Source organism: Fomitopsis serialis, assembly GCF_022376445.1.
Source record: "Fomitopsis serialis strain Sig1Antser10 chromosome Unknown B0H18scaffold_30, whole genome shotgun sequence".
NCBI lineage: Eukaryota > Fungi > Basidiomycota > Agaricomycetes > Polyporales > Fomitopsidaceae > Fomitopsis > Fomitopsis serialis.
In genome coordinates this window covers 39,246-64,928 of record NW_025954990.1, presented here as the reverse complement: position 1 = coordinate 64,928, position 25,683 = coordinate 39,246, and the positions used below count along the sequence as shown (strand labels likewise).

The window sequence follows — 25,683 nt, the reverse complement described above, 5'->3', positions numbered from 1 at the left end:
TGAATATTGGTACCGAATGAAGTGGAGCACATTGAATCCCGAAGGTGCTGTCCTCATGTAGCGCCGCGCCGAGCTAACACATAGTTGGATTGACCGCCAGATGTCCGGCATACGCCCGCCCTACTTATGCATGCGTCGCACCAGGGTTTCACTCAGAGCAATCCGAGTCAGTTCAGAGCACGCATGGGCAGGTGCCAGGCGTGCAGAGCGCGTGGGTACGCTCGAATGTGGGACATACATACGTTAACTTTCGTCCTCCTCGCCGATGGTTCAACTTCTCACCCTTTGAACGTCTGCCGAGAACCGAGAAAACCTCTCCGCTTCCGAAGTTGGTGAGAGTGGGAGCGCATATCGCGGTGATTCCCAGGTCAAGTTGCGAAGGTGAGTCCTGGGTGAGTCTCTGCCTCAGTGAGGATCCGGAGTTCATGCACATTATCGGGTTGTGATCCCAACCCTGTACCTGTTGGCACTCGCGTCTAAATGGGCAAATCAATTTAGTCCTCATTAGACTCCGGTCACACTCGGCGGTACCTAGTAATCACTGATCAGCGTGCTATATTAGCTTCCGCATGCAAAGCGTACACATGCACACAGCATACGCACAATCGTGGCCAGGGTGGACCTGGGTGCCCGGGTGGACTGGTTCACGTATGCGTGGAAAAGAACGCATCTACGTGGACCATCCTACACTGTTGCCAGGGTAGACACGCGCTTCAGATATTACGCTGTTAGTTAGGCCGCAACGAACGCAATTGGACGAACTTACGACCAATTAAAAATATTGCCGGCGGGTAGTACATGCAGTCCAGGCTAAGCGCGACGCCAGCCGTTTACGGCAGCATTGCATATCTCTAGCGCTTGTCGTCATGTCATTTTCGGGGAATTTACCACTCTTCGCTCGTACTTTCACCTCGCAGCGAGCCCTCTCTGCGTCGGGCGCGACGACGGTCCTGAGAAGATAGGGGGAGACCGATGGCCTATGTTGACAAGATTTCGGGCATCATGACGCCCCGGACCCGTTGGATGTGTTGCTCAAACCACCTGAAGACGAGAGCGATGAAGACCGCAGAGCACGGCTGTCTGCGGAGGAGGAGGCAAAGAGGTTGTCGGATATGATCGACGAGGAGCTCAGGGCACAGGAAAGGGCGGAGAAGAAGGGCCCGAAGCCCATCAAGATCCTGCTTCTCGGTGAGTTTCGTAGTCGATCATTTGTCGGGGGTCGCTGAGCCGTCGGGTATGCAGGTCAAAGTGAATCAGGCAAGTGTCGTCGTTCGTGTCCAACTGAACTATCCAACATCTGACATGATGGCGGCGTGAAGGGAAATCGACTACGTTGAAGAGTAAGTGCGGTGGCTGGGCTCTTGTGTGCGCCGCGCTGATCAGGATCGACAGACTTCCAGCTCATGAATTCGCCGAAAGTACGTGTCGAAATCTACCTATCCCAGATCATGTACGCTGAGGGAGCTCGCAGGCCTTTCGCGCGGAACGGGCATCGTGGCGCGCAGTGATCCACCTCAACGTCGTCCGTTCGATCCGCATCATCCTCGATGTCATGACAGAAGCGCAATCAGCCCAAGCGCAGCCACACTCCCCCAACGGCGCGCGCCCCTCCAGCAGCCGCTCTCCGTCTGAGTCGAGCACCCGCATATACCCGCCGCTCACTGCGGACCACCTGAAGCTCAAGATGCGGCTCTCACCACTGCTCCAGGTTGAAAAGGCACTCATCCGGAAGCTCACGCCACCCGGCTCCGCCGAGTTCGAGGCGACCCACCTCGCGCAGGCCTCGAACGTGAGCTACATGGAGCGCCTGCGCCAGAAGGAGGTCGCCATAAACTCCCTATTCGCGTGGAAGGGCGTCTTTGGCAGGCTGATGCTGGATGGCCGCGATAGCGTAGAGAGTCGAGAAGGTATCGACTGGGACGACCCGGAGGTGAGCGATGGATCGTTCCTTCGTGTTATCATGAGACTGGAGCTGCGAATGATAGGATCCTGGCGGATAATCCACGCTTGCGGTGAGGATATGATCCGTCTATGGAACGACGACACCATTCGTGCGCTGCTCCAAGTGCAAGGTGTCAGGTTAGAGGACCAACCTGGATTGTGGGTGTCCCGAGTACGACCACGTAAAGCGTATCACTCATCGATGTGCAGCTTCCTCGATTCGCTAGAACGAGTTACTTCTCCCCGATACGTCCCAACAGATGGTACGTGAGCAGCCGACGGAACTGAGCTACAGAGACTATGTATGCTTTAGAGGACATTCTCCGTGCCCGACTTAAGACGCTAGGTGTGACGGAATACCGATTCGCGATCAAAGAAGGTATGTGGCCTCCGTGTGAACCACTGTAGGCTTCTCAGCTAATCGTTGCAGGTACAATAGGCGGGATTACGCGGGATTGGAGGGTGTTTGATGTCGGCGGACACAGATCACTAGTGAGCGTAGCGCTACCATCACTCAGTGGCTATACTCACCTGTACTATAGCGAGGTTTGGTCTTCTTTAACTTCGTGATAACACTGCCTGAAGCCCCATGACAGCGGCATGGGCGCCCTACTTTGACGACATGAAGTATGTCATGATTTTCATATGCTGCATCAGTGCTGACCATGCCACCAGTGCAATCCTCTTCCTCGCACCCATCAGCTGCTTCGACCAAATGCTCGAAGAAGATTCAACCGTGAACAGACTTGTGCGCGCCTCTCTGACCTGCCATGCCTAATCGCCCTGAACTTATTACTGCGTGGATGCAGGAAGACTCGGTGCTCCTCTGGAAGACGATCGTCTCGAACCCGCTGCTTGCGAAGACGAGCATCGTGCTGTTTCTGAACAAGGTCGACATCTTCAAGGCGAAGCTCGAGGCGGGCATCAAACTGAGCAAGTTCATCCTCTCGTACGGGGACCGGTCAAACGACTATGAGAGCACGTCGACATGTGAGTTATTACTCCTGTGTTCCTCCCCGCTATGAGTCGGAGAGTCGCTTCGAATGCTGACGGATTGCCTGCAGATTTGAAGCGGAAGTTCGCACAGATCCATAAGGATCGAAGCCCGGAGCCGAGGATGTTCTACTGCCATTTCACGACAGTGACCGTAAGCAGATCTCTCCTATCTTTCAGCCATCTCGTCTCACCGTGTCGTTATTTTCAGGATACCAAGTCCACGCAGCACATACTTACAGACGGTAAGTCTGCTAACGCTATTGCACTTGTCTCGCCGGTGGCATGAAGGCTGACTCACAAATGCAGTCCAAGACACTGTCGTTGTACAAAGCTTGAAAGAGAGCAGTTTGATTTCATAATATGATTTATGCTTCGAGCGGCGGACCTTCTTATAATCGGATCTGTTGTACAGTAGTACTTAGTGGGGGATAGATGATACCTGATCTGTGAGGAATATATGCTCTTTGTGTTCGGATACCCTATCTCGTTCTCAGAGGGCTTGAGACTGGTCGTGACAGGAATCATTAGTGTTGAATAGAATGCTGTAAGTGCTTAGTGGGACTGTACATGAATGAGGTAATAAGTATTCAGCGGGCTGGACGTCGCTGTTACCTGTACGTTCAAGTTCCGGTTTCGGTAGAAAACCTTCCGCTTCGGGTATGTTAAAAACTAATTCGTCATAGGACGTATGGACTTCGCAATGCGGGGGAATACTTGCAGACTTGATTAACATATGTCGCCTCTCTTTCGCGCTGTGTGCGCAACGTGCAATACACTGTAGACATCGACAAATCTTGGACAAGTGTCTCCGGCGCTCGGTCCGCGCGCCCGTAGATACACGTCCACGTGACGGTCCGGTCCCTAAGAGGCACGGAGAGACGCCCGTCTGGGCCCATTCGCACCGTTATAAGACCCACCACGGTGTCCTCCTGATGTCCCGCCTCTTCTCTCGCGACGGCAGGCTCAATCTACAGGGAGACTGGGGAAGACCATAGACGATGCTCGCGGCGAGGACGTTTCGATCGTTCTCGAGCAGCGTACGGCGAGCAACACGCGGAGTTTCGTCTCGCGTCCGTCCGCAGGTTGCAGCCTCCGGACAGCCATGGACCGCTGGTATAATCACTGCAGGCGTGGTAATCGGGTCATATGTGAGTTTCAGCTCCTGGTATTATGCTTGACAATCATTTGGATGCAATGGACGACTTCGCGCCTGGCACCAGGACCCCTGGTTATTTATGCGGGGAGGCCTGATTCGTAACTTTCAGAAGTTGGCCAGTTCGTCGCGTGAAATGTTCGGACAAAATCTGGCTTGTACGAAGAGTTGCACGATTCGTCCGCACCTTTCCGCAGGGCTCTACCGACGGACATGTCATTTCCACAGAGCTCTGCCCCTCCGAGTAGTGATTATTGCACCGACGCTGTGCACGAGAGCATCTGAGCTATCCATGTCCGGATGCTCCTCACTCCTCGGGCGACCACAGTGCGCTATGTCCGGACAGCCCCTTAGTCCTGTTCAGCGACAATGGTGGATAAGTCCGGACAATATCAGCCATACCCCACTTCGAAACCCCCAATTTTGTCCGGATTCGACGAAGGCCTTCTCCCCATGATCATGGGTCCTCTAGCCGCGCCGCAGTGTGTTCTCTATGGCTGGCCCGGCACTGAGGAATTCCGCGGCCGTACATGGACGTGGCGCAGGAGGAGGTGAAGCTTGAAGCTGTCCGTCTCCCACCCGTGTATCCCCCTAGGCGCCCCATCCCCGTAGCCGGGTCAAGGCAGTAAGCCCGCGAAGCGCAGCGAGCGCGCGCGAGGCGATGGGCGTATCCGGCCTGGGCGCGTCACTGGCGTGTCTGGGTGCGAGGGCTACCCCGCCTGTACTCCCTCTGTGAACCAGAGGCTTTGATGGTAGTCGCCTAAAGCGACTCTGGAGGAGCAGACGGTCGGGGTAGCGGCGGGCTTCCTCAGTGCCTTGGCGACGGGCCAATCACATAATGTCCAGTAGGACGCAGGTCACTGACATGATTGCAAAGTGACGTAAAGCCTGATCAGGGTTCTGCTCTATTTAGCACAATGTTCGCTCCAGATGCAGCGGCACAGCTGATTCTGTTCGGTCATCTGAACCTGGCTATAATGTACCTCAAACGAGGGAACGAAGAAGTCAGCAGCTGCGGTGTCTCTTGTGTATTGCTATTGCTCATATCTGTCTCCTCCGTTGTTCTATCCCATCCCTAACAATCTATTGCAGGCTGGGTATACAATACTGAACCCTGTGAGGCTTGATGCCCCCGATAGAAAGGCTCCGAAGCCTAGCGAAGCAGCCCCTCGACACATACCGTACGAGGAGGTGCAGAAGCACAATACGCGGGAGAGCTGCTGGGTCATCATCGACGGTCAGGTCTACGACGCAACCTCCGTGCTCGAATGGCATCCAGGAGGCGCTGCAGTCATCTTGAGGAATGCTGGAAAGGATGCAACGTATGTCTTTGTGTCCTCCATGACACAACTATCAAGCTGACTAGTCGACCGCAGCAAAGCTTTCGTTCCCATCCACCCTCCGAACACGCTGCAACACCTCCCCATGGAGGCTCACATCGGACCTGTCGACCCCGCCACGATACCCGAGGACGCGAATAAACCTACGGAGGACGAGATCCGCGTAGCGGAAGCCAGGCAGAACCTCCCTCCTCCGTCTGCTGCCATTAACCTGCATGATATCGAGGTTCAGTGGTGTTCATTAGCGCGCCAACGATGTACTAATTGAACCCCATAGATCTTGGCGGAGAAGGTCCTCACACGCACAGCTTGGGCCTACTACCGTTCGACCGCGGACGATGAAGCGAGTGAGTGTTGATCCGCTTTGCCTCACCCATGCTGTACGGACCTTCCTGCCAGCGTACTTTGAGAACAGCAACGCGTTCAAACGGTTCTGGTTCCGGCCCAGAGTGTAGGTAAAGCAGGTTCTTACATGCTTATCGAACTTAGCGAAGTCCTTCAGTATGAACAAGGTATCCCAGATCTCGACAGCGACCACGCTCTTCGGTATTCCCAGCTCTCTCCCGATCTTCATCTGCCCCGCCGCGCTCTATCGGCTGGGTCATCCCGACGGCGAAATGAACGCGGTGCGCGCTGCCGGCCAAGAAGGGATCATCCAGGGTGTAAGCCGGTCCACAGCACCCACTCAGCAACCAATTGATCACGGCGCACAATTGTAGATCTCGAACAACGCGAGCTGCTCGACGGAGGAGTGCGTGTCCGCCAAGCTGCCGGGGCAGGGACTCGTCTTCCAGCTGTACCTGAACAAGGACCGGAGGGCATCAGAGGCGCTCGTGAAGAAGATCGAGGCGCAGGGGTTCAAGGCGATAATGCTCACGGTGGACTCGGCCGTGCCTGGGAAGCGCGAGCTTGACCAGAGGGCGAAGGGCGAGGATTTCAACGTAGGAGTTAGTTTTTTGGGTGAGTGCAGGAGGCTGACGCGTGTTCAGGATGGGCCGTCAACGTTCGGGAAGTCAGAGAGTAGCGGCCTGGGCGTGGCGCATGTACGTGTATTGTGTGGCTGGCTCTGTACGGCTTTCAGTGACATTTCTTCTAGGCGATCTCTGGATACCAGGATCCCGACATTCTCTGTAAGTTTCAGACATCGCCGAAGTTGAGGTTGTATCATTTACCAAAGTATGTAAGGGGACGACATTCCATGGCTACGTCGTATCACCAAACTGCCGATCATCATCAAGGGTGTCCAATGCGTTGAGGTGAGGGCGTTGCTTGACATAGCTGCGAGATCATAACGCTCAAGTTCTGTGCCCTAGGATGCAGAGAAGGCCTTCGAGGAGTACGGTGTGAAGGCCATCATCCTATCGAATCACGGCGGACGAGAGCTGGATTACTCTCCTGCTCCCATGACTATCCTGTACGAGCTCTACCAACGACGCCCGGACCTCCTGAAGAAGAACGAAGTCTACATCGACGGCGGCGTGCGCCGCGGGACGGACGTGCTCAAGGCGCTCTGCCTCGGCGCGCGGGGGTCGGCCTCGGGCGGCCGTTCCTGTATGCCAATGGCGTGTGGGGCGAGGATGGCTGTCGGCGTGTGGTTCAGAGTGAGCGCTTTTGCTGTTGGTTCGTTCGCCCTGGGGAAGGCTGACGAACTGTTGCAGTCATGCGCGAGGAGATCGAGACGGGGATGCGGTTGTTGGGCGTGACGAGTCTTGACCAGCTTAGACCGGAGTTGCTGAGCTATATGGATAAGAGGCTCGGACAGCCCGAGCGACGGTCGAATAGATCATAACATTACGTGTCACGGAGATCCTAGAGTTGTTGCTTCATATATTCTGTTCATACGAAGTACTCACCACTGCCACGGGAAAGGCTCGTCATCACAAACAGAAATGTGAAGTGGCGGCTAGGGAGCTCGTTGTATACTCAAACCTGGTTATCGCCCTCGTACTGCGCCTCCGTTGCATACCCCGTGTACGAAAGTGAGGAGTTTTTTTGATATGTCGCGCTGTAGTGTCGGCATAATCGTGAACATTAACGGCGCGCGGAAATTGGGATATTGGTCCTCTGTATTGGAAATGAGTACCCGCTTCCTGTCATCGTCCCATTGGCAACCCTACAACCTACTATCTACGTACTGCAGGGTTCTACGCACCATGACGACGACCCGATAATAAACCGATTGTATGTGAACAGGGAGATTACACTGTCAGTGCCAAGAATATTCAGGCACTTTCAATGGCCAACAAGCCGACTGGTCTGATCACTCAGCTACTTACGCAGCTTCGGGGCTGTGCTGATCGTACGCGCATGTAGACTTGAGATGATACTTACACATTACAGTGCCGATTCTCAGGTGAGTCCAGGCTCAACGGCTTGAGCACGATAGCTACGACATGACAGATTGAGAAAGGACATTGCGGACAGATGAACTTAGGGCCGAGATGCAGACTACGGACAACAAGCAAACGAAGACAGCAATCCGATTGACAGACGGCAAGTGCAAGCGGGCGGCAGTCCTACTACACCCGGACACGGGCTATGAGCGGGGTATTGATTCCCTTCTGGATCCTCGTATCCACCCAGAAGCGGAACGCGTCCTCCGTGCGGACCGCGCGCTCACAGTCGCCCGCCGAGCCTACCGCGTACGAGAGCGCGACGGGGAACCCGACTTTCGCCTCCACGCGGCGGATCAGCCGCTCGAGCGTGACGCCCTCCGCGACCTTGAACTTCCAGATGTCGTCCATGCACGGCACGGACACTTTGATGACGATCTTGCCGTCCTTGGGCGCCCACCGCGTCGCCACGAACGATTCGGAGGCGATGATGACGTTGGCGGCGTGTGTGCGGCTGACGGCGAGCGCGCGAGATGCGGATGTGGTGTTCTCCTTTCCGCGACGGACGCTCCGGGAGCGGAGTTGCCCGCTGCTCTTGACCCTCTTGGGCAGGTTGTGGATCGCGTGGAGGACGGTCTTGGGAGTTGCGGTGGTGTTGGCGGGCATCTCGGGCAGTGCGATAGCGGCGGAGAGAGCAGGAAATGAAAGCAACGAAGACGGAAGGCGAGACCGAGGACAAGGTCGCTAGCTGTGTGAGAGAACTACGCACCTGCGCGCGTTCGCCGAGGACTCACGGAAGGCTGACAAGTGATGGCGCAAGTCCGTCTGGACCTAAACTTGGCGCGACAGTCATCCAATCCAATGCACGAGTCGAAACAGCTTTGAGAGATGACTCTTGGATATAGAGCACGAGTCCAACATTCAGTCATTCGCGGGCAAGATGGGATATCGGAGGACCCCCGAATATATATACCCTCAGGAGGCTAGGTCGGCGACAGTCCATGTCCGGACAGGTGGAACCGATATGTCCTGGAATCGATCTACCCTCCCCGCCCAAGGGAGACGGCTTTTGTTCGGACAGCTAAGACTAGGGCACGCATGTTCATGATCCTAGCCACATGTCCGGACGGCCTCGCCATTCCTGGCCGTGCCATGTCCGGACGTTGTGAGTAGCATTTCCTATGCTGCAACCTCGTTTGTCCGGATTCTGACCAACCCTCAACGGCCGAAGAGGATGCGTCGTGTCCGGATTCCGACCTAGCCTCCTGAGGGTATATTCGGGGGCCTTGATGTTCGGCGGCCCATGGTCTATGAAGGTTGCAAGAGTGATCTATAGGGACTGTGCCCTAAAGATGATGTCGCGTTAGCAGAGTAAATGAAAATGACCCAGATAGAAGGAGCGTGTCAGATTTCCGTTCTTGATCTACATCTCAACGCGGTTTCTTCTCAGCTTCCCGCTGAGTAGTATACCAGCGCGAGACGTAGACCTTGGGTGTCACCAGGGCAGTGACCCTTCCACGTTTGTGAAGCTCGCATCACTCAAAAACGGAACAGCTGGAGACAGACCCACCTGGCAAAAGCTTTGCTCGTGCAATGCTTGATGATTTATGATTCCATGAAGTCGTTCGAGTATAGGCGACGTCCTGCTTGGCATCATTCCAACGAAACCAAGCCTTGTGGATGTTATAGACAATCAAGCAGACAGTAACTCATGTCGGCTGACCAGAGTAAGTGCAATTCTAACGAGGGAGCATGGAAAATCGGATGGACAGTGCCTTGCCAATGGATGACCTGTACTACGTACTACGTCGTGAGGAGGTGGCCGAGAGAGAAGTACGTGTGACAGCGTGGGAGACTGTGACCGAGGCTCGTACGTACGGGCGTGACCCGATCAGACATGCGCTAAGTAGCGCCCATACCTTCCTTCACCCGTTCGTCCTTCCTTTCAATCCTCAACTATGTACTCCGTCTCATTCATGCGCATGGTCGACAGATAGAACGGTAAACCTTCTGTTAAATTGAATGCGATAAACCGTGAGCAGCTATATTTCGATGTAACATGCTCGCCTCATCAGGTCGTGGCTTACCAGTGCAAACTATAGATCTGCTCTAAGCGTTGATCCCACATTGTTCATTGCGGATCAGGAGCTCCTGATTGATGGTTCGCAGCCTCTTTTTCATCATTTCTGGAGTAAGGCTACTGGACTACGTCTTTGGGACGAGGAAGAACGGCCTTTTCGGGGCTACGAGTTGTCAATAGGTAATAAGGGCGCTACCCGCCTCCCAGTCCGCACAAGAACCGTAACTTCTCGTCCAGGATTGGTTCCGAAGTGTCTCATTTCCTCTTATCTGTTTGCCGAATTAACAGCTCCTGCTTAATAGAGGTGCCCATGGCGACAGTCATCCTCACAGGGTTTGATATCTTGACAGTCAGTGTGATTGTGATGAATGTGCGAATGCCCAAAGAACCCAGGGTCCGTGCCTCGTAAGTACCCGTGATGACAGCGAGCGTGTCCGCCATCCTTTCCAGCCTTTGTTCCCGTTCGCCGCTCACGACTGGACTTCTCGTGCTCCGGCCAGTCTTGTTCTGTTTTTCACGCAGGGCGTGTGCTGGTTAGGCTTCCTATGGTTTCTCCGATTTCAGACATCGATGCTTCCGCTTTGACCGTGATTTACGGGGCTGCTGAGACGGCGGGAATACGGGTGAGCTCCAGTCCGGTGTGCTTCTTCGCCAGATCTGACTTCGCCCCACCCGCTAGAGCCTGGTGGCTGCCGGTGCGCTGTCCGGGATTGCAGTGTTCGTGTTGTGTGTGGTGAGTGGTTTCTCCTTGTGTCGTTTACCGGCGGAGCATGATTGATAGTCTGTTCCAGGTCATGACCCTGCGACCACCGTGTTACCGCAATACGCACGTCATCCCGATCTTTGTCTCTCTTCTTTGTGCGAACTACCTCCAGGCGATCGCGTCCATGATGGACATCCAGTGGATCATGGATGGCGCCGTAGAGGGCGGGAGTTTCTGCGGCGTCCAGGGCGCGCTGAAGAACGCCGGCAATGTTGCGGCCGCATTTTGGTCGGTTGCACTATCGGTGCACGTTTTCATGCTTCTTTTCTTGAGGAAAAACATGAGCCATGCCACTTGCACGGCTTTGGTGGTTGGCGGCTGGTCGTTCGTCATTTTCGTCCCTGTCATCGGTGTGACTGCGATTCAAACCACCGCGAGAGGCCCGTACTTTGGTCCGTCAGGTTATTGGTGAGACAAACTTTCTCATGTTATGTGCCATATTGAAGTCACGCAGGTGTTGGATCACGCATAACTACTATGGGGAGCAGACATTCTTAGAATACTTCTTTGTACGTTCCCCTACTTGCGTGCATCTGTCGGGTACTGATACGCTCACTCTTTGACAGGAATTCGTCTCGGCAACATGTTCGATCGTGCTCTATACGGTCATTGTGCTTCGCGTGCGGGGAAACTTGACGAAGATGGATGGTAAATGGTGCCTACGGTTCGTGCCCCGAGGCGAACGCTGGCTGTTGGCCATCTCCCGCGATTTCACCGATACGGCGATGATGAGCGTCGCCGCTCGGATGGTCTGGTAAGACATCTCCGTTTCCAAACCCGTATCGAAAAGGTGTTAATGAACCTCGGTTTCACCAGGCATCCCGTACGCGCTCAGTATGAATTTGCATGATGAGACCCTGATAGAGTTCTCTGTGCGGTAGGTTGCGTACACTGTGTGCCTCCTCCCGGTAACCATAGCACGCTTTATCTCCTTTGGCGGCCACGAAGTGCCCTTCTGGGCGACAGTATTGGCAGATTTTATCTTCAACCTTCAGGGTGAGTCGACTCCTCCACGACGCTGACATGTCGATGTCTTCGCTGGCGTCCCGACGCTCATCGGATCCTCGCCCAGGTCTGGTGAACGTCATCCTCGTCTTGTGCACCCGCCACCTCATCCCGAACACGGCCTGCCTCCCGATGTTCATGCCCCGGAAATGCATCAACCACGATTCCCCTGAGGCTTGCGGTATCTCGCCCTTCGTGATGTCACAGCCGGAGCCCAAGGCGAAGGAGATCGTCGAGAAGAGCCTGCCTCCAATCCCCGAGGACCCATTCACGCCCGGGATGAGGGCCCTTGCCAGTCCGGTGGTCGCCCCGTGGACAATCACAGTACATAGCCCAGCTGTCAGCCTCCAGCGTTCGGATTCCATAGCGAGTATCTCGACCGTCAGCTCCGCGGACTCTCAGACCCCAATGATTCGCAACTAGCGCCACATCACCTTCCCCGTCGGCCACCCTTAGAATTTGCTCTGTTTGTGAGTGCCCGCGTTCATGTGTCCTCACCCATTTTGTTTGTTGACGTCACTCCAGAGGTTTTGGTGTACAATTGGCTTGTTTCCTCCACACTCCTTGGAATTGACACTCATTGAATGATGCTGTTGTAGTATTAGGGTCCACTCATGCTGGGCATTAGATGTATATCGAGTCGGGGCTAGCCCTCAGATACCCAGTGATTGCAGCCGAGAAGCTTGTTATAGACTAGGCCTGGGGACGTGGATCTCACGTGCATGTTTGTAGCCTGTATGGGGTGAGTGGTCTCAGTGACTCCAGAAAGTCAGCGGCTTGATGACAATCTCCCGCAGACGTTTGTTTGATGTATGGTTCATAACACCGTTCTTCCTGAATGCACCCGAGTTCGGACAACACTGTTCGCCTTGTCTTTCCAAGACACCGACAGAAAGTACGGCCCCAGGAAGTCAGATGCACCGGCGGCATGTTAGAACGACCATCGTTCTAGATGCTACGGACGGGCAGTGGTACTGCACAGCGGAGTGAGGATAAGGTTCTTTCGTATTGACATGTCGAAGAGACCCTTGAACGCATGACACCAGTTCTTCGACCTTCCCGTCGGCGAAGGTGAGAACACGTTCGTTCCGCATTGGTTGAGCCGCACTGAATCGTCCCTTCCATGTCTTGGACACAGTGGTCCGTAAGACACGTCGATAGACGATCCCTCATAATTGAGACACCACCCATCGTTCGTCCTTCCTGGCGGATCCCGTGAGTAGGTCACGACAGCCGGAGCTGCCATAGCTGTGCTTCTCAGTTCAGCCACCCCTTCTATACCATTGTCAACGTCCAAGTTGCTCAGCACCACTGCGCCATGTATTTGCTCCGCGCCGAATCCGGTTATGTCACCATGTTCCGCGCGCCTGGGACGGAACATAGCACCATAGCCCAAGACCGCGCGATGAGGGCTCCGCGGTTCATATAAATACAGGTCGTACTATCTAATGTCGACACAGCTCAGCACAGCATTCGCAGTCCATAGCATGGCATCTCAACGCCCCACTCGCGCTGGTCACGTCAACTACACTGACCCTTTCTCCGTCTATGGCAGAGCTATCATCCACAGATACCACGCCGAAATCCGAGCCAAGTATCAAGGGGTTCCTATGCAACTCCCGCCCGCTTTTCCGGACGTCATATCGATGACGCTCAATGAAGGCGGAGACCTTGGTCGTCTTGGCCGTCACGGGCAGCCGGTCTTGATACCGTGCCCTCGCGACACCGACTCCGCCAAAGTAGGCATCATCGGGGCCGGCGTCGGAGGCCTGTACGCCGCGATGATGCTGGAATCTCTTGAGATTGATTACGACATCTTGGAAGCCTCCGATCGCATTGGAGGCAGGCTTTACACCTACAAGTTCTCGGAGAAAGAACACGACTACTTCGTACGCACTCTCTGAGGTCCTGTCCAAGTGCGGTCGGCTCATTGTGCTTCATTTATTCAGGATGTAGGCGCGATGCGTTTCCCAGACACGCCGATGATGAAGCGAACGTTCCATCTCTTCGACAAGCTCACACAGGATGCCGGCCTATCGCAGATTCCCTATATATTCGAGAGTCCGAACACCACGCTCATGTATAACGGTGTGCTGATGAAGCGGAGTTCATCGACTGAAGACCCAGCCGCCTGGGACATCGACATTCCTTCGCAATTCGAGCAACACGGTTGGTCCGCCCTACTCGACAATGCGGTGGATCCCTTCGTCAAAGAGCTGGCTGCAGACTTCGCTAGGGACGACAAAAAGGGCTGGCGGCTCATGATGGACTACGATCAGTACTCGACCCGCGCGTACATGTCCGCCAATCGCAGCGACATCCGACAGGAGCTCGATGGACTCGGACTCATGCCGTACCCGACACCTGTGGTTGACTGGATCGAGACGTTCGACAACTCGAGTGCAGCGTACGATCGAGCACTGTCGGAGGACGTCCTGGATAGTCTGGCATTCGCCTTTCCCCAGGAGACGCCGGTTGAATGGTGGTGTGTCGAGTGAGTGCTTCGCTCCCGTCGTGCCCCTCAGCGCTGAACCATTTATGACCAGTGGCGGTTCACAAGTCATCGCAGAGAAAATGGCGGGTTTGCTGACGCAGGCGCCTGTCCAGAATTGCCGAGTGACCGCCATTGCCCTGAAGGACTTTGACCCTTCAGCGCAGCAGGACTGGGACCAAGCGAAGGTTGAGTTGACCTTCGCCGATCCCCTGGTCGAACCACGGTCGTATGGGCACGTCATCAGCACCGTCACTCTTCCGTGCCTCCGAACCATGGACCTCAGCCGGGCATCGCTCACATCGGCTCAAAGCACTGCCATCCGCACGCTGCGCTATGGGCCTGCCATTAAGATCGGTGTCAAGTTCAAGACCTCTTGGTGGACCGACGCCACTGTGATGGCGAAGTACCAGCAACCGGATTATCCATACGGGGCCATCGTTGGAGGGCAATCCTCGAACGATCGCATGGTGCGCACCGTTGTCTATCCCTCCTATGGCGAGAACGGGGGCGAGAAGTCCACCGTCCTCATCGTCAGCTACTGTTGGACGGAGGACGCGAACAGTTGGACCGCTCTGTTCGGAGATAGCTCGAAGGAAGAAGTGAAGGACATCGTATTGCGGGACCTTGTGGCCGTTCACGGGTTCCGGCAGGCTGACGGCCATAAGTTCTTGGAAAGCCAGTGGGTGGACAGTTACCAATGGAGTTGGGCAGCTCAGCCGGATTACATGGGTGGGTTGTTCTCCGGCGAATCATGCCATGACTTTGAATCCTTGCTGATCCATGATTTCGCAGGTGCATTCGGTTACTTCGGTCCTGGTCAATTCTCCTATACGTACACAAACATGACGCAGCCAGCTGCCGTTGGACGCCTCCATTTCGCTGGCGAGGCTTTGAGTCCTCGGCACGCGTGAGTAGAGTCAGTGTTTTTACTGTGCAACAGAGCACTGACAGCAGATGTGTCGCAGTTGGGTCGTTGGCGCTCTCGATGCCTCGTGGCGCGCTGTCTACGAAATTCTCCAGACAAGCTACCCTGGCCAAGTGGATAAGTTCAAACGATTGTGGGGCTCAGACGAGGAGTGGACTGATGAAGTCCTCGACCGCCACGTGTGTTACTCTCTTATCGCCCAGGGGCTGAGGGATGTAAACTTGAAGCAGAGAGCTTAGGACGGGGCGTTTGATACCACTGCTAGCAATTTGTACGAGTATGCAGGCGCTTTCTTGATATCTGATTGTAAGTACTACACAACGCTTGCGAATCTTGGGTTGGTATGCATTCAATACGAGGGTCAACTCACAATATGTCAACCTCGAATTGATGGTGGCGTTGCCAGTGGCTGGGCGGTGCCAGCACTTAGCGGGCCATCTGCCAGCCTGAGTACTATACTTCTCTTGTCAAAAGTCACAGCCTATCCAAAGTCATACCGCAGTATGAGTTGGAGCCGTTGAACCGGTAGAAAGAGAGATGCAGTAAGTAGTGAAGCTAGTTAAGTTCTTTTTACTGGCGCCGGCGGTCACGTAGCCGCGTGCGCCACTCGAGTCGGATCCCGGGCCGGAGACCAAGTCAACGCCGACCCCAAGCACCGCCTGCCAGTGCCAGTACTTCAGCTTCACTGAAACGAAAATGTACCAGTCACAAGCTGGTACAGGCTGTTGAGTATGTGATATCGACATTCGATAGGCTCAGGTCGGGGCGATCATCATTGAGAGTTCTTTGCGTCTGTTTAAGTTTGTATCGTACCGTCCGTACAGACTGGCAGGGGCCATCAAAGAATGCATTATACGGTGATGTGCCAAAAGCAAGCGCTACAATTCAAGTTCGAGTTCTTCTATGCTACAGATAAGGGTACGATGTCATCCGTCTCTGCAGTGTTACACTTCCACCAGGGAAGCGACCGATTCATGTAAGTCCATTAGGAGAAGGTACGTGTGATACCAACGATAGTCTAGGTTGGTGCGTCTGGGGTTTCGACGCTGCTCACGGGCTGAAGTCCGAGGGCATAAAGTTCCAGGAAACGGTGATGGTGCCTTCGTCGAGAGAGGCACCGAGCGCCTGGAACAGCGAAGGGCTCAAGTCTGCGTGGGCCAGGGTTAGACACAAGACGCGACGTAGACTCAGGGACTTGGACGTACCGATGGCCTCCGAGTCGCAGCCCATGCATTTGTCGCGAGTCTGGCCGTACGCGACGACGCCGGTTGCAGTGTTCTCGATGCGCATGTACTGACGGACACATGTCTCAGGACCGTGCATTCGACTACATCGACGAAGCGAGACGCACCTGGTTGCAGTTACCACTGTTGTAGATGTCTTGTGAGATCGCAACGATGTAGTCGCTGTCCGAGTCGGTGAACCCGCAAGCACCCAGGCCGACTTCGTAGTAGGTGCCCTGCAGAATAGTGAGTACTGAACATTCTGGAACAGATGTTGGAACTTACCCTGCCGGTGTGGGTGGTGCGCGCTTCAAGGGTGGTGCTGTTCGTGGTCACGGGCGAGGCGGCGACGAACGCGAAGAGCGCGCAGAGCGCAAGAACGATGGTAGCGAAGCGAGACATTATTGTGCAGAATGTCAGAAAGACCGATGGGTTCGAAGGAATGACGTCGCGAGGATGCGAAGGGACCGGCAGGTTCAGCTTCGAGGTCGATGGAACGGTGCGAGTGAACTCGTTGAGACACAAAGAGTCGTTGCATGACGGTCCTTTATACCGAGACAAAAACGAGGGTACCCGACCGAGTGCGCCTCAAAGTCTGAGGGCGACCCCTCGAAAATGACCTCGCAGCCACGGACGCTCTAGACTCACCCCGTCAAGGGCGTTGTATGTCTCATACCCTATTTCTTCGGCCCAAGGGCTAGAGCCACGCCGACGTTTAGCCCAAACAGGGGCGTCGGAGCCCCTCCAGCCAATCGGCCTGCACGGAAAAAGCGGCCCGGGGCGCATCCCCGCCCCCCGCCGCAGTCATTTATGGCAACTGCGAACGAAAGCGGCAGAAACGTTGTTTCGTGAGGTTGACACATTTCAACGATCATCAAAACGGGCAAGACTTTACCGTCGCTGGGTGAGTATTGAGTGAGAGCCGTGCGCCTACCATAATTCGAGGCCGGGCCGGAGAATCGTCGTCGTGCATCCGAGCTTGTCTTGAGATCTTGAGATCTTGAGTCTCCATGTATTCATGGGCAAGTAGAAGGTGATTGTTTATGCCGGGGCGCCGCAGTGGATTTGTGGCTATACACCTAAAATGAACAGAAAATTTGCACGGCCTGGATGGGGTTGCAGTGACGGTGGTACAGTGATGCGCACTCTTCTCGGAATATACCTCCAATTCCGCGCATGACGTCAGGGGACCTTGAACAAAAATCTCGGAAAGGGCTCTCAGCGTGAGTCAATGCACATGACGTCCTGTTCAGAGTCGCAGAGTCGCACGACGCACCAGCGCTGGAGAACATCACAGCAACCCGAGTAAATGAGATCAACAGGCAGGCAGCTACATACGCTGATAGTATGGCTTAACAACTAAAGGGAGTTGGCTACCCTGGTCAACCTTGTCCCGTACGTACGGGCGCTGCACGATGGCGTTCTTCTTGATGATGTCCTCGACCGGAAGCGCCAGCTCGAAGACGAATGCGCGCACGAGAACGAAGAGTAGGGCTTTCATCCTGGACGGTGTGATTAAAGTTGTCAGACGCCGAGCAATTCAGTAGATCAGCGCACGAACTCACTCTGCGAGCGCGAAACGATATCCAATGCATGCATGTGGACCGCCAAAGAACGTCAACATATTTCCCCAGACGCCGGGGATACCTTGGATTGCTTCCGGTGGCTTTTCCCATCTCTCGGGCCTGGTCGAGGTGCTTAGGCTCATCACGACTGGCAGGGAAGTGGAAGTTGGGAGCTCACTTGAACTCGGCAGCGTCATCGCCCCACAAAGCCTTGGACATGTTGATGCCCAGTATAGAGATCGTGATATCCGTACCTTCATCGATCCTGTATCGCAGTGAGCTGTCAGCAGTGTCTCGAGCTCTTGAAGCGGCAGAATCGACTGTACTCTATATATTCGTGGACCCGTCCATTCTGGTCGATCACAGGTTCACTGAGGGGCAGTATGTCGTCCTTCGTAGCCGTTCTTCCGGTAGCACGAACGGGCGCATGCACACGGAGGGTCTCGCGCACGACCGCATCGAGGTATGGAAGGAGTTGAGTTCGTCCATGGTAGGCCTGTCGGTTTCAACGTCAAGGAGCTCATCGCGGAGCTTCTGTTGGACATCTTGCGCCCGAGCGAGCGCCCACAAGCACCATGCAGTACCAAAGCTCGTGGTCTCATGCCCAGCGATGAAGAATCTGGCAGGCGGACAGTGAGTGTCGTATCCGTGATGTCTCTGCTTTCACCTACGTTGGTACCTCTGCGCGTATCGTCAGCGGACAGGTTCAACGATAGGGCGATGTACTCACGCGCCAGCACGTCATCGTCAGAGAGCCTGCGGTCCTCCGGGATGTCCGTGCTCATGTTGGCCTTGATGAGCACGTGAGGAGGTCGCGGCTGCGCAAGCGTCGCCAGAGTGTTCGCCGGCCGACGCCGCTCGCAGCACCTCCGCTTTCTTCTCCTGGATGAGCTTCATCCCGACGCGCTGCGCGACCGCCTGAGCGGCAGCTGTCTCGCGGCCGAAGCTGTCGGGCTGCAAGCGATGAACGGCGCGAAAAGCGAAGTTTGCGGGGGCCACTCACGAAGATGCGCAGAACGGGTATCGCGTACTTGAGCATCAGGAGCCAGTTGATAGATGACGAGCCGACGAGCATCTGGAACATCGACGTGAACGCCTGGTTGAGTTCATTCGGCTTGCCGTCTGGGTCGAGTGCGTTGAACGGGTAGTTGAAGCCTGTGCACAAGTCAGTTGCGACAGGAGCGTCGATGTATACGACGCTGAAACCGACCTGCGAGGCCGATGACATCCAAAGTCGCCTTGCTCAACCCTGTGTCACTTCGACGGCTGTATCAGATTTTGCGATTTGGTCATTCCAGTAGTCTCGGAGCTGAACCATGCGCCGGACGTGAGCAGGTGGCGCGCGAGCAATCAGCGAGACATGCCTCTTGCGCCTTATCCACAAAGATCTCTGTAACTCTCGGACTTGAGCGGGCCAAACGCAGGGTTCTGATGCAGTTGAGTGTTTCCATGTGGCTCAAACTACTAGCATACCATGATGCGCCGCTGAGAACGGGGTCTCAGTCAATAGTGCCCATGACATAGCGTAGACCCACACTTACCTGATGCCGATGCTGTTCACCTGGAGTAGAATAGTCAAGTGTTGTAAGAATGACATTGGACACATCGTCCCTACTCACCCTCCACAGTAAGCAGTCCTGTACAACGACATCAGCGTACTCACCTCGACGAACCAGAAATGCTCACCATGCCCGAAAATCTTACCCAAAAAGAACGTGTCTGCTTGTCCCTTTGCGTAGATGTCGAATGGTTCAGCATATGAGTGATGGCCTTCGCGTCTTCCGTGTACAGCGTATGTGCCTACCATGACGGTCAGTCACGGAACAGCGAACCGAGTGCGCCACATACGTTCAGCCACTCCTGGTACTTGAAGGTTTGCCCGTATTGTTTGCGCCAGACTTCGAACACCAAGTTGTTATTGCTCTCGTCCATATCGCGAACACTCCCAAGAATCCAGCTGGCACTGGGCGGGCCGGGGAGGTTGCGAACACTCGATCGGTACGGCGCGACGAGGATCTTCGCCACCTTCCATATAGCGTATGCAAGGGCGGCGGTGGCAAGAGAGGCGAGCACTTTGCCAGTCGTTGCGAAGTCGGAAGACATTCTAAAGAAGGGAGGATAAGCGTAAGTATCGTGAGTCTTCAAGGAGTGTTCCTGACCGCTACCTTTAAAGCATTTGGCGAGGCGGTGATCTGTCAGTCGGATGACAGCCGTAAGCCAAACCTGTGTGGTATCTAGTCGCCGCAGGTCGACTGTGCTGCCACAGGGGTATAAGAACCCGCGTGTCTGCCCATACGATTGAATCGGGAAAGGCGCTCGCAGGAGCAAGCCTGGCCCACGAAAGTCGTCAATCACTTGCTGATAGGCTGTCGAGATCGACATTTGCGCCGGGGCGATGTCATGAGCACACTCATAAAGTTGCTGCGCAAATGCGAGTCCGTGACATCCCTCTTCACATCGAAGGCAGGTGAGTCACGATAGACAGGTCGTAACACTGACCGCCAAAGGACTGGAACGACGAGTATAAGTAGCCGGGGGCGAAGTGAGCTATCTCGACTGCAGCACTCACATACTTACTGTGCATACGCGCGTACAGCGGTGCCGGATAATATTGTCATGTCATTTGCATAAGTATCGTGGATGGCATCGGCGCAGCCCGCCGCAGCGGCATCGTCGACAGCCTACAGGAGACGCCCACTCTGACAATGATGCCGCAATCACGGGCTCAAGTCTGCTCGAGTGCAGTGTTAGTACTGCGAGAAACTGCGCCCTGGCGCAACAGTGAGCGTCCTTCGCGATAGTCACTACAAGGAAATCATTGTTTCCTCCACTTACAAGGGCCGCCGTGAAATGGACGCCTTTGACATAGCCTCGCGGGCAGGTAAGTGGACCACAGAGCGTGATTCTCGACCTAGGACAGGCTTGAAGTCTTTTGTCCGCTGGGAAAGACACTGCAAAGAAACCATAGTTTCTTCCGCGGATAAGAGGCGCGGCGAAATGAATGCTCATTCACATACTCTCGCGGGCAGGGAAAGTGGACCAAAGGTCACCATTCTCGGCCTAGGAAAAGTTTCAAAGGCTTTTGTCCGCCGGGAAAGGCGTCCTTCGCCGTCTTTCCAAGATGGATCTATGTCGTGGGACAACCATGAGGAAACCTTTTCACTTTTGAAGCCTTTTCTGCCCGACGATATCTTTGCAGTGAGACGTCCTTGCACGTCTTTCTAAGATGCCTCCACGTCGTGGGAGAGTCATAAGACAGGCTTTTCACTCTTGAGGTCTTTTCTACCAGAGGAAATGATGCTACCTTTGTAGTGAGCTATCTGCGAGAGACTTCAGATAGAGACGCACAGTGAATGAACTCGGCACACTGTGACAGCTCACGGCGAACAATACATAGATTGTACTCGCCAGCATCAATTGACCTTCTGGAGAGTTCAACATAAGCTGCTGTATTTCAAACCAAATCTGGGGGATTACTTACTGCGGAGAAAAGACGAGTCATGGCACTATTAGTATTAGGGAACGAGTTTTGAGAACTGTGACATGTGACTCTGGAGTCTGAGGACCGCGGCATAAGTATGCCGAGCCTTCGTCTTCACGTGCGCCGTCTGGGACTGTTCAGATGAATTGATGGCAATGTTCAACTTTGGTTCCAACGCAGTTGTGTACATCACTTCAGACTGGATATGCTGCTGTTCTGCAATGTGTAGCCGCGTTTGTCCTCAGTACCTCAACCCCTGCGGTCCAACCTGCTCTCCAGCAGCAACAGCAAGACTATGCGCGAGAGCCTGGGCCATCGCACCACTGTCAGAAGTAACATTGATCTGTCGTGCCGTATAAGATGTGAGTCCAGTATAACGAAAACAGCAGAAAAAAATATGCCGCACCATGTCGAAACCTTCCTCCGCACGCTTTGCCGATTGCGAGCCGGATGTGCAGTAGATGGCGCTGGAAAGCAACGTAAGTATCCCTTACTATATTGTCGAGAGGTTTGCTTTCGCATGGACATACCACTTCTTTCCCTTCGCGTGCGATTTGCGCAGGATGTCTTGGATGATTATTTCCATGTCAGGGTGCGGATCCGGCGATGGCGGCGGGTAGCCGTGCGCGAGGGACAGGTCGTACGGCCCGATGAACACGCCATCTATCTTCCCTTAGCTAGTGTCTGCAGTATCTCCACGAATAAGCTCACCGAGACCGTCCACAGAGAGTATTTCATCCAGGTTCTTCACCGCGTCGACCGTTTCGACTTGAGTCATGACTATGACACCGTCGTTCGCGGTGGCAAGGTAGTCCGCAACGGATATGCCCCACGCCGTCTGTGTGAAGGGGCTCCCGAAGCCGCGGATACCCTTGGGTGGGAAACGAGCGGCGGCGACCACAGACTTCGCCTGCGCCGCTGTAGATACCTGACCAGCACTCAATATCCAGCCACCTTCGGACGACCCTCTACCCGACGCACCATTGGCACCAAAACACCCCTCGCGCCCGCATCCAGCACATACTTGACCTGCCACCCCGCACTTCCATCCGCACACGCACCCGTCGCAGGGATGCGCACTATAGTGCTCGGCGCGTCCTTTCCCAACCCGGATATCGCGACGATGCTCTCAGCTGCGCCGGGCTGGAGCGAGGTCATCCCATGCTCGCAATCGATGAGCAGCCAGGAGAGGTGAGGCGACGCGGTCGCGGCGACCCGCGCGTTGAACGCCCCGGGCAGTGTGAGCCATGCGCCGAAGGCGGGCTTGGAGGTGCGGAAGGCTTCGAGGAGGCGGTGAGTGGCCATTGTCGTCGTCGTAGATCGTCAGTTAGTACTCACTGATCAGTATATAGGGCAGGGACGTGGAGAAGGGGAAGCGATGAGCATGGGATGAGCAGCGATACCACCTGACCCTCGAAGGCTCTCCGCGTCCGTTGTGTCCTCCGAATGGTTCATTGGTTTGCCGCAGACGGGCAACGTCGAAGACCGCCCCGGCCGCCCGGCCCGCTTCCCGGACGGAACGGCCCGCGGACCTTGAACACGTCGCGGTCACGTGCATTGCAGTCGTCGTCACATCGCTGTGCTCGTCCTTATGGCGGCAGTGCCGACTGCTTTCTCTCTACTCAGCTTTCACCTTCGCGTCCCAACGTTGCAACAAGTGTGGCGGACCAATTCTCAACGTACGCGTTGAAAGGTTTCTGCTAAGTATACATGTCTTTCTCAGTTGCAGGTTCTTATGACTGGACTATGTCTATCTATGTCTCAGGCTGGCAATGTTGCCGAGTGCATGCATTTGTGCGAGTCATGGTTTACCCGGCCCTGTAATGCTGCCATGGTAAGCCGTGGATCGTTTGCTGGCCCACAATCTGAGTGTTCTTGCTTTTCAGGTAGAACTATGCGTTAGGTGATAGCGTTCCTCGGACCACTGAATGTCGGCATCTCAGAGACTGCGCTGTTCTTGCCGATGACTTGCAGACTGAAGCACCACATGCATATGATAATCACGACTAATCTTGAAGCTTCAAGTTCTGTGCCAGTCTCTGGCGATTTGAGAGTCACGACATGTCAGTCCCTCTACTGAGTGTCATGCGATCATTCGCTACTGACGACATCTCAGTGCAATTTAGCCCAACCGTGCACCACGACATTCGCTATGTTATCGGCCCATGTACTCGCCGATGTGTTTTCCATTACAATCTTGACGAGACACGTTCTCGGGTTGATGCGCGCACTGCAACTCGGACGAGTGCGTGCTAACTGTTATTAAGTCTGACATATCAAGCTTGAAGGGCCGCGCCACGACGCCACGACTCGGGTTGGACAATGTTGAGTCTCGTCTCTTGTGGTAGCCATGTATAGACACAACATGATGCAAAACTTAGCTTGCACATGTCCTCCCTTCCTCGTCGCTACTGCTAACTGTTATAACTCGTGTCCTAGGCCTCGCTCCACTTACCCTGGAGACACTCTCTCCGCGCGGGATTTCATGCTCGACGCTAGTAAAAGCATTGGCCTTGCCATCCTCTTCGCTGCGGCGCTCCTTGCGTTGGTGTTCGCATGGTATACTGCATATATTTGCCTCACGCCGCGTAACTGTGACGTAGACTGGGTGGCCGATCTCGAAAATGCAAGGCTCGGCCCAGCCTGGAGACGCGGATTGGCGTGTCCTGACGCAGCCGTCAAGTGTCGAAGCTAGCCCAACGCTCACCAGCAAGCCCTCGAGGTGCGCGCTTCCGCATGCATAATTCACAGTCTGACGTCAACCCCGCTTCCTCCTTGCCAGACCGACTGGGTCGCCTACCAGCCCACAGTCCCATACGCCCCTTCGGCCCCACTACTCTCCTTTCCGGACTTCCCGCCTCTCACCGTCCAACACTCTCGTTCTCAGGTAAAGCTTCCCTATGTCCCAGCGAGGACATCGCCTGCTCCACTCAAATGCTCTCCCTCATCCGCGCTGTACTTGAAGTCGACTCACGGCCGCAGCCACACTCCGAACTCAGTGTGCTGCAACCCGGCGACGTACTCAGAGCAGGACCTCGTGATGGCGCGCTACCGGCTGGACGCCGCCTTTGCGGACCTGCAGGCGCGCTTTGGATCGAGCTGCGAGTCGCTCACGATGACCAATGGCATCCGTTCCCTCAGCCCGAATGTTATCTCGAACTCGAAGGTCGGACGCTCGCCGGGAAAAATGTCGTGGCTGTTCCTCAACCTGTTGTCACCGGCTTCTTTGATCGCGTCTGAGTCGTTGACCGGTCTTGTACGGTGTAGGTCATATTACACTCGGTGAGTACGCTTTTATAATGTATGAATAGATGCCTGAACAATTTTAGTTTCTCATAATGGTCCATCTATCACCTCTTTTATTACTTCGACCGTTGCACTCTGCCTAATCCCGCGCTCCGCTCTCTTCGCCTTCTCGTTGGATATCGCTCCTGGACGTTTTCACCTTCCTCCGCCTCGGCGTATCGCCCCCGCTTATTCGCGCTACCTTCACTTTGTGTAATCACCTTACCGTTGCGCGCTGCCTGTTCCTCTCCGACAACCTTGCGTGATATCCGGCCCGCGCTCGACATCGTTCGAGGAATTGTGCTCCCTGTCAGTCCTCTCTGTTCGGATTGCTGCTCGATGTGTGCTACACCATGTTTGTTATGAAGACCAGTCGTTCGTCGCATCCTCGCAAATGGACAGTGAACTTTTGGATCGATGGACCAGGATGTGATGCGACTGTGGTTCGTAAGTTGTACTCGTAGCATGCATACGTGATTCGCGGGGTGGGATGACGTTAGCCCGGGATGTCGGTATTTCAGCTGGCGCACTCAGCGGGTCATCTTCCGGTACGTCACATCTCTGGAAAGGTTACAGTCAGTCCAAAGTTCAAACGTCAGCCTGTGTTTTGAACTTACAGCGACAGCCTTATCGCAGTATGAGCTGGAACCGCCGGGCCGGTAGAAGGATAGATGCAGTGAGTCAAGCAGTGACGCTGGCACCGCCATACCTACTAATTAGTCTCCCCTAGGCAGACCCTCTTCAACCTCCTTTGTAAGTTATAAGTGACATGCAGACGCTTTGCACAAAGTGTTTTGTCACGGTCAGAGTGTTTTGTCCTAAGATAGCCGCGTGCGCCACCCGACTCAGAGGTCGGAGAACGTTGGGAGAACGGTGCCACCGTGACCATCAATTCGAGGTTGACATACTGTGAGTTGAACCTCGTATCGAGTACACTGCAACACTTTTGTTTCAACATGCGATGTGTGCGCCTGAGTGTATGCGGTACTTCGCCCGATGTGATGTACCATTGCCGTGTCCTACTTAAGTACATGCCATGTATCCGAGACCAGGTCAAGTTCGACAACAGCTAGCTTGAAGGCATCCCACCACTCCTATT

The 25,683-nt window shown here is 54.8% G+C and overlaps 8 protein-coding genes across 8 annotated transcripts; 4 read left to right on the top strand and 4 right to left on the bottom strand.

The window, feature by feature from the left end:
• Positions 1-851: 851 nt before the first annotated feature.
• B0H18DRAFT_1005134 (guanine nucleotide binding protein, alpha subunit) lies at positions 852-3,475 on the top strand (the record flags this gene model as incomplete). The annotated part of the gene is made up of 14 exons (XM_048028540.1): positions 852-1,018; positions 1,048-1,188; positions 1,320-1,340; positions 1,393-1,418; positions 1,472-1,930; positions 2,018-2,100; positions 2,152-2,204; positions 2,255-2,320; positions 2,372-2,458; positions 2,538-2,568; positions 2,617-2,689; positions 2,751-2,931; positions 3,006-3,179; positions 3,432-3,475. The coding sequence occupies exons 1-14, from the start codon at positions 973-975 to the stop codon at positions 3,473-3,475; spliced, it is 1,485 nt and encodes a 494-aa protein (XP_047893761.1). The 5' UTR covers positions 852-972.
• A 370-nt stretch (positions 3,476-3,845) lies between these two features.
• Positions 3,846-7,415, top strand: B0H18DRAFT_1005129 (FMN-dependent dehydrogenase-domain-containing protein). Its single transcript, XM_048028539.1, has 12 exons — positions 3,846-4,085; positions 5,183-5,412; positions 5,467-5,656; positions 5,708-5,777; positions 5,830-5,881; positions 5,933-6,092; positions 6,150-6,371; positions 6,420-6,473; positions 6,527-6,560; positions 6,616-6,686; positions 6,744-6,981; positions 7,089-7,415. Exons 1-12 carry the CDS (start codon positions 3,936-3,938, stop codon positions 7,217-7,219), a joined length of 1,602 nt encoding a protein of 533 aa, XP_047893760.1. The 5' UTR covers positions 3,846-3,935; the 3' UTR covers positions 7,220-7,415.
• Positions 7,416-7,949: 534 nt separating this feature from the next.
• On the bottom strand, positions 7,950-8,429 carry B0H18DRAFT_1118767 (uncharacterized protein; the record flags this gene model as incomplete). Its single annotated transcript, XM_048033839.1, has 1 exon — positions 7,950-8,429. The coding sequence occupies one exon, from the start codon at positions 8,427-8,429 to the stop codon at positions 7,950-7,952; it is 480 nt and encodes a 159-aa protein (XP_047893759.1).
• A 1,959-nt stretch (positions 8,430-10,388) lies between these two features.
• Positions 10,389-12,034, top strand: B0H18DRAFT_1118766 (uncharacterized protein; the record flags this gene model as incomplete). The annotated part of the gene is made up of 8 exons (XM_048033838.1): positions 10,389-10,466; positions 10,523-10,576; positions 10,635-11,014; positions 11,061-11,115; positions 11,173-11,360; positions 11,423-11,429; positions 11,488-11,602; positions 11,679-12,034. The coding sequence occupies 8 exons, from the start codon at positions 10,389-10,391 to the stop codon at positions 12,032-12,034; spliced, it is 1,233 nt and encodes a 410-aa protein (XP_047893758.1).
• Positions 12,035-13,075: 1,041 nt separating this feature from the next.
• On the top strand, positions 13,076-15,545 carry B0H18DRAFT_1005121 (uncharacterized protein). Its single transcript, XM_048028538.1, has 5 exons — positions 13,076-13,500; positions 13,561-14,105; positions 14,158-14,834; positions 14,898-15,012; positions 15,071-15,545. Exons 1-5 carry the CDS (start codon positions 13,099-13,101, stop codon positions 15,267-15,269), a joined length of 1,938 nt encoding a protein of 645 aa, XP_047893757.1. The 5' UTR covers positions 13,076-13,098; the 3' UTR covers positions 15,270-15,545.
• A 535-nt stretch (positions 15,546-16,080) lies between these two features.
• Positions 16,081-16,655, bottom strand: B0H18DRAFT_876139 (RlpA-like double-psi beta-barrel-protein domain-containing protein-containing protein; the record flags this gene model as incomplete). Its single annotated transcript, XM_048040475.1, has 4 exons — positions 16,081-16,178; positions 16,236-16,323; positions 16,382-16,489; positions 16,539-16,655. 4 exons carry the CDS (start codon positions 16,653-16,655, stop codon positions 16,081-16,083), a joined length of 411 nt encoding a protein of 136 aa, XP_047893756.1.
• Positions 16,656-17,539: 884 nt separating this feature from the next.
• On the bottom strand, positions 17,540-19,953 carry B0H18DRAFT_1005115 (cytochrome P450). Its single transcript, XM_048028537.1, has 12 exons — positions 19,667-19,953; positions 19,077-19,127; positions 19,029-19,056; positions 18,822-18,973; positions 18,672-18,772; positions 18,622-18,636; positions 18,545-18,598; positions 18,329-18,437; positions 18,145-18,260; positions 17,997-18,083; positions 17,819-17,938; positions 17,540-17,755 (listed from the first exon to the last, which is right to left on the bottom strand). The coding sequence occupies exons 1-12, from the start codon at positions 19,919-19,921 to the stop codon at positions 17,584-17,586; spliced, it is 1,260 nt and encodes a 419-aa protein (XP_047893755.1). The 5' UTR covers positions 19,922-19,953; the 3' UTR covers positions 17,540-17,583.
• A 1,496-nt stretch (positions 19,954-21,449) lies between these two features.
• Positions 21,450-22,626, bottom strand: B0H18DRAFT_1005110 (Phosphoenolpyruvate/pyruvate domain-containing protein). Its single transcript, XM_048028536.1, has 5 exons — positions 22,281-22,626; positions 22,011-22,227; positions 21,830-21,962; positions 21,706-21,766; positions 21,450-21,642 (listed from the first exon to the last, which is right to left on the bottom strand). The coding sequence occupies exons 1-5, from the start codon at positions 22,602-22,604 to the stop codon at positions 21,541-21,543; spliced, it is 837 nt and encodes a 278-aa protein (XP_047893754.1). The 5' UTR covers positions 22,605-22,626; the 3' UTR covers positions 21,450-21,540.
• Between the last annotated feature and the right edge of the window lie 3,057 nt (positions 22,627-25,683).

Coding starts and splice junctions, on each gene's coding strand:
- B0H18DRAFT_1005129 (XM_048028539.1), top strand. CDS start 3,936: ATGCTCGCGGCGAGGACGTTTCGATCGTTCTCGAGCAGCGTACGGCGA. Junction 5,657..5,707: donor TTAACCTGCATGATATCGAG/GTTCAGTGGTGT, acceptor TGAACCCCATAG/ATCTTGGCGGAGAAGGTCCT. Junction 6,687..6,743: donor AGGGTGTCCAATGCGTTGAG/GTGAGGGCGTTG, acceptor TCTGTGCCCTAG/GATGCAGAGAAGGCCTTCGA.
- B0H18DRAFT_1005121 (XM_048028538.1), top strand. CDS start 13,099: ATGGCATCTCAACGCCCCACTCGCGCTGGTCACGTCAACTACACTGAC. Junction 13,501..13,560: donor AGAAAGAACACGACTACTTC/GTACGCACTCTC, acceptor TCATTTATTCAG/GATGTAGGCGCGATGCGTTT. Junction 14,106..14,157: donor GTTGAATGGTGGTGTGTCGA/GTGAGTGCTTCG, acceptor ATTTATGACCAG/TGGCGGTTCACAAGTCATCG.
- B0H18DRAFT_1005115 (XM_048028537.1), bottom strand. CDS start 19,921: ATGTCTTCCGACTTCGCAACGACTGGCAAAGTGCTCGCCTCTCTTGCC. Junction 18,974..19,028: donor GGATGTCATCGGCCTCGCAG/GTCGGTTTCAGC, acceptor ACTTGTGCACAG/GCTTCAACTACCCGTTCAAC. Junction 18,261..18,328: donor TCCGCGATGAGCTCCTTGAC/GTTGAAACCGAC, acceptor GTCGTGCGCGAG/ACCCTCCGTGTGCATGCGCC.
- B0H18DRAFT_1005110 (XM_048028536.1), bottom strand. CDS start 22,604: ATGGCCACTCACCGCCTCCTCGAAGCCTTCCGCACCTCCAAGCCCGCC. Junction 21,963..22,010: donor ACTCTCTGTGGACGGTCTCG/GTGAGCTTATTC, acceptor AAGGGAAGATAG/ATGGCGTGTTCATCGGGCCG. Junction 21,767..21,829: donor CACGCGAAGGGAAAGAAGTG/GTATGTCCATGC, acceptor GTTGCTTTCCAG/CGCCATCTACTGCACATCCG.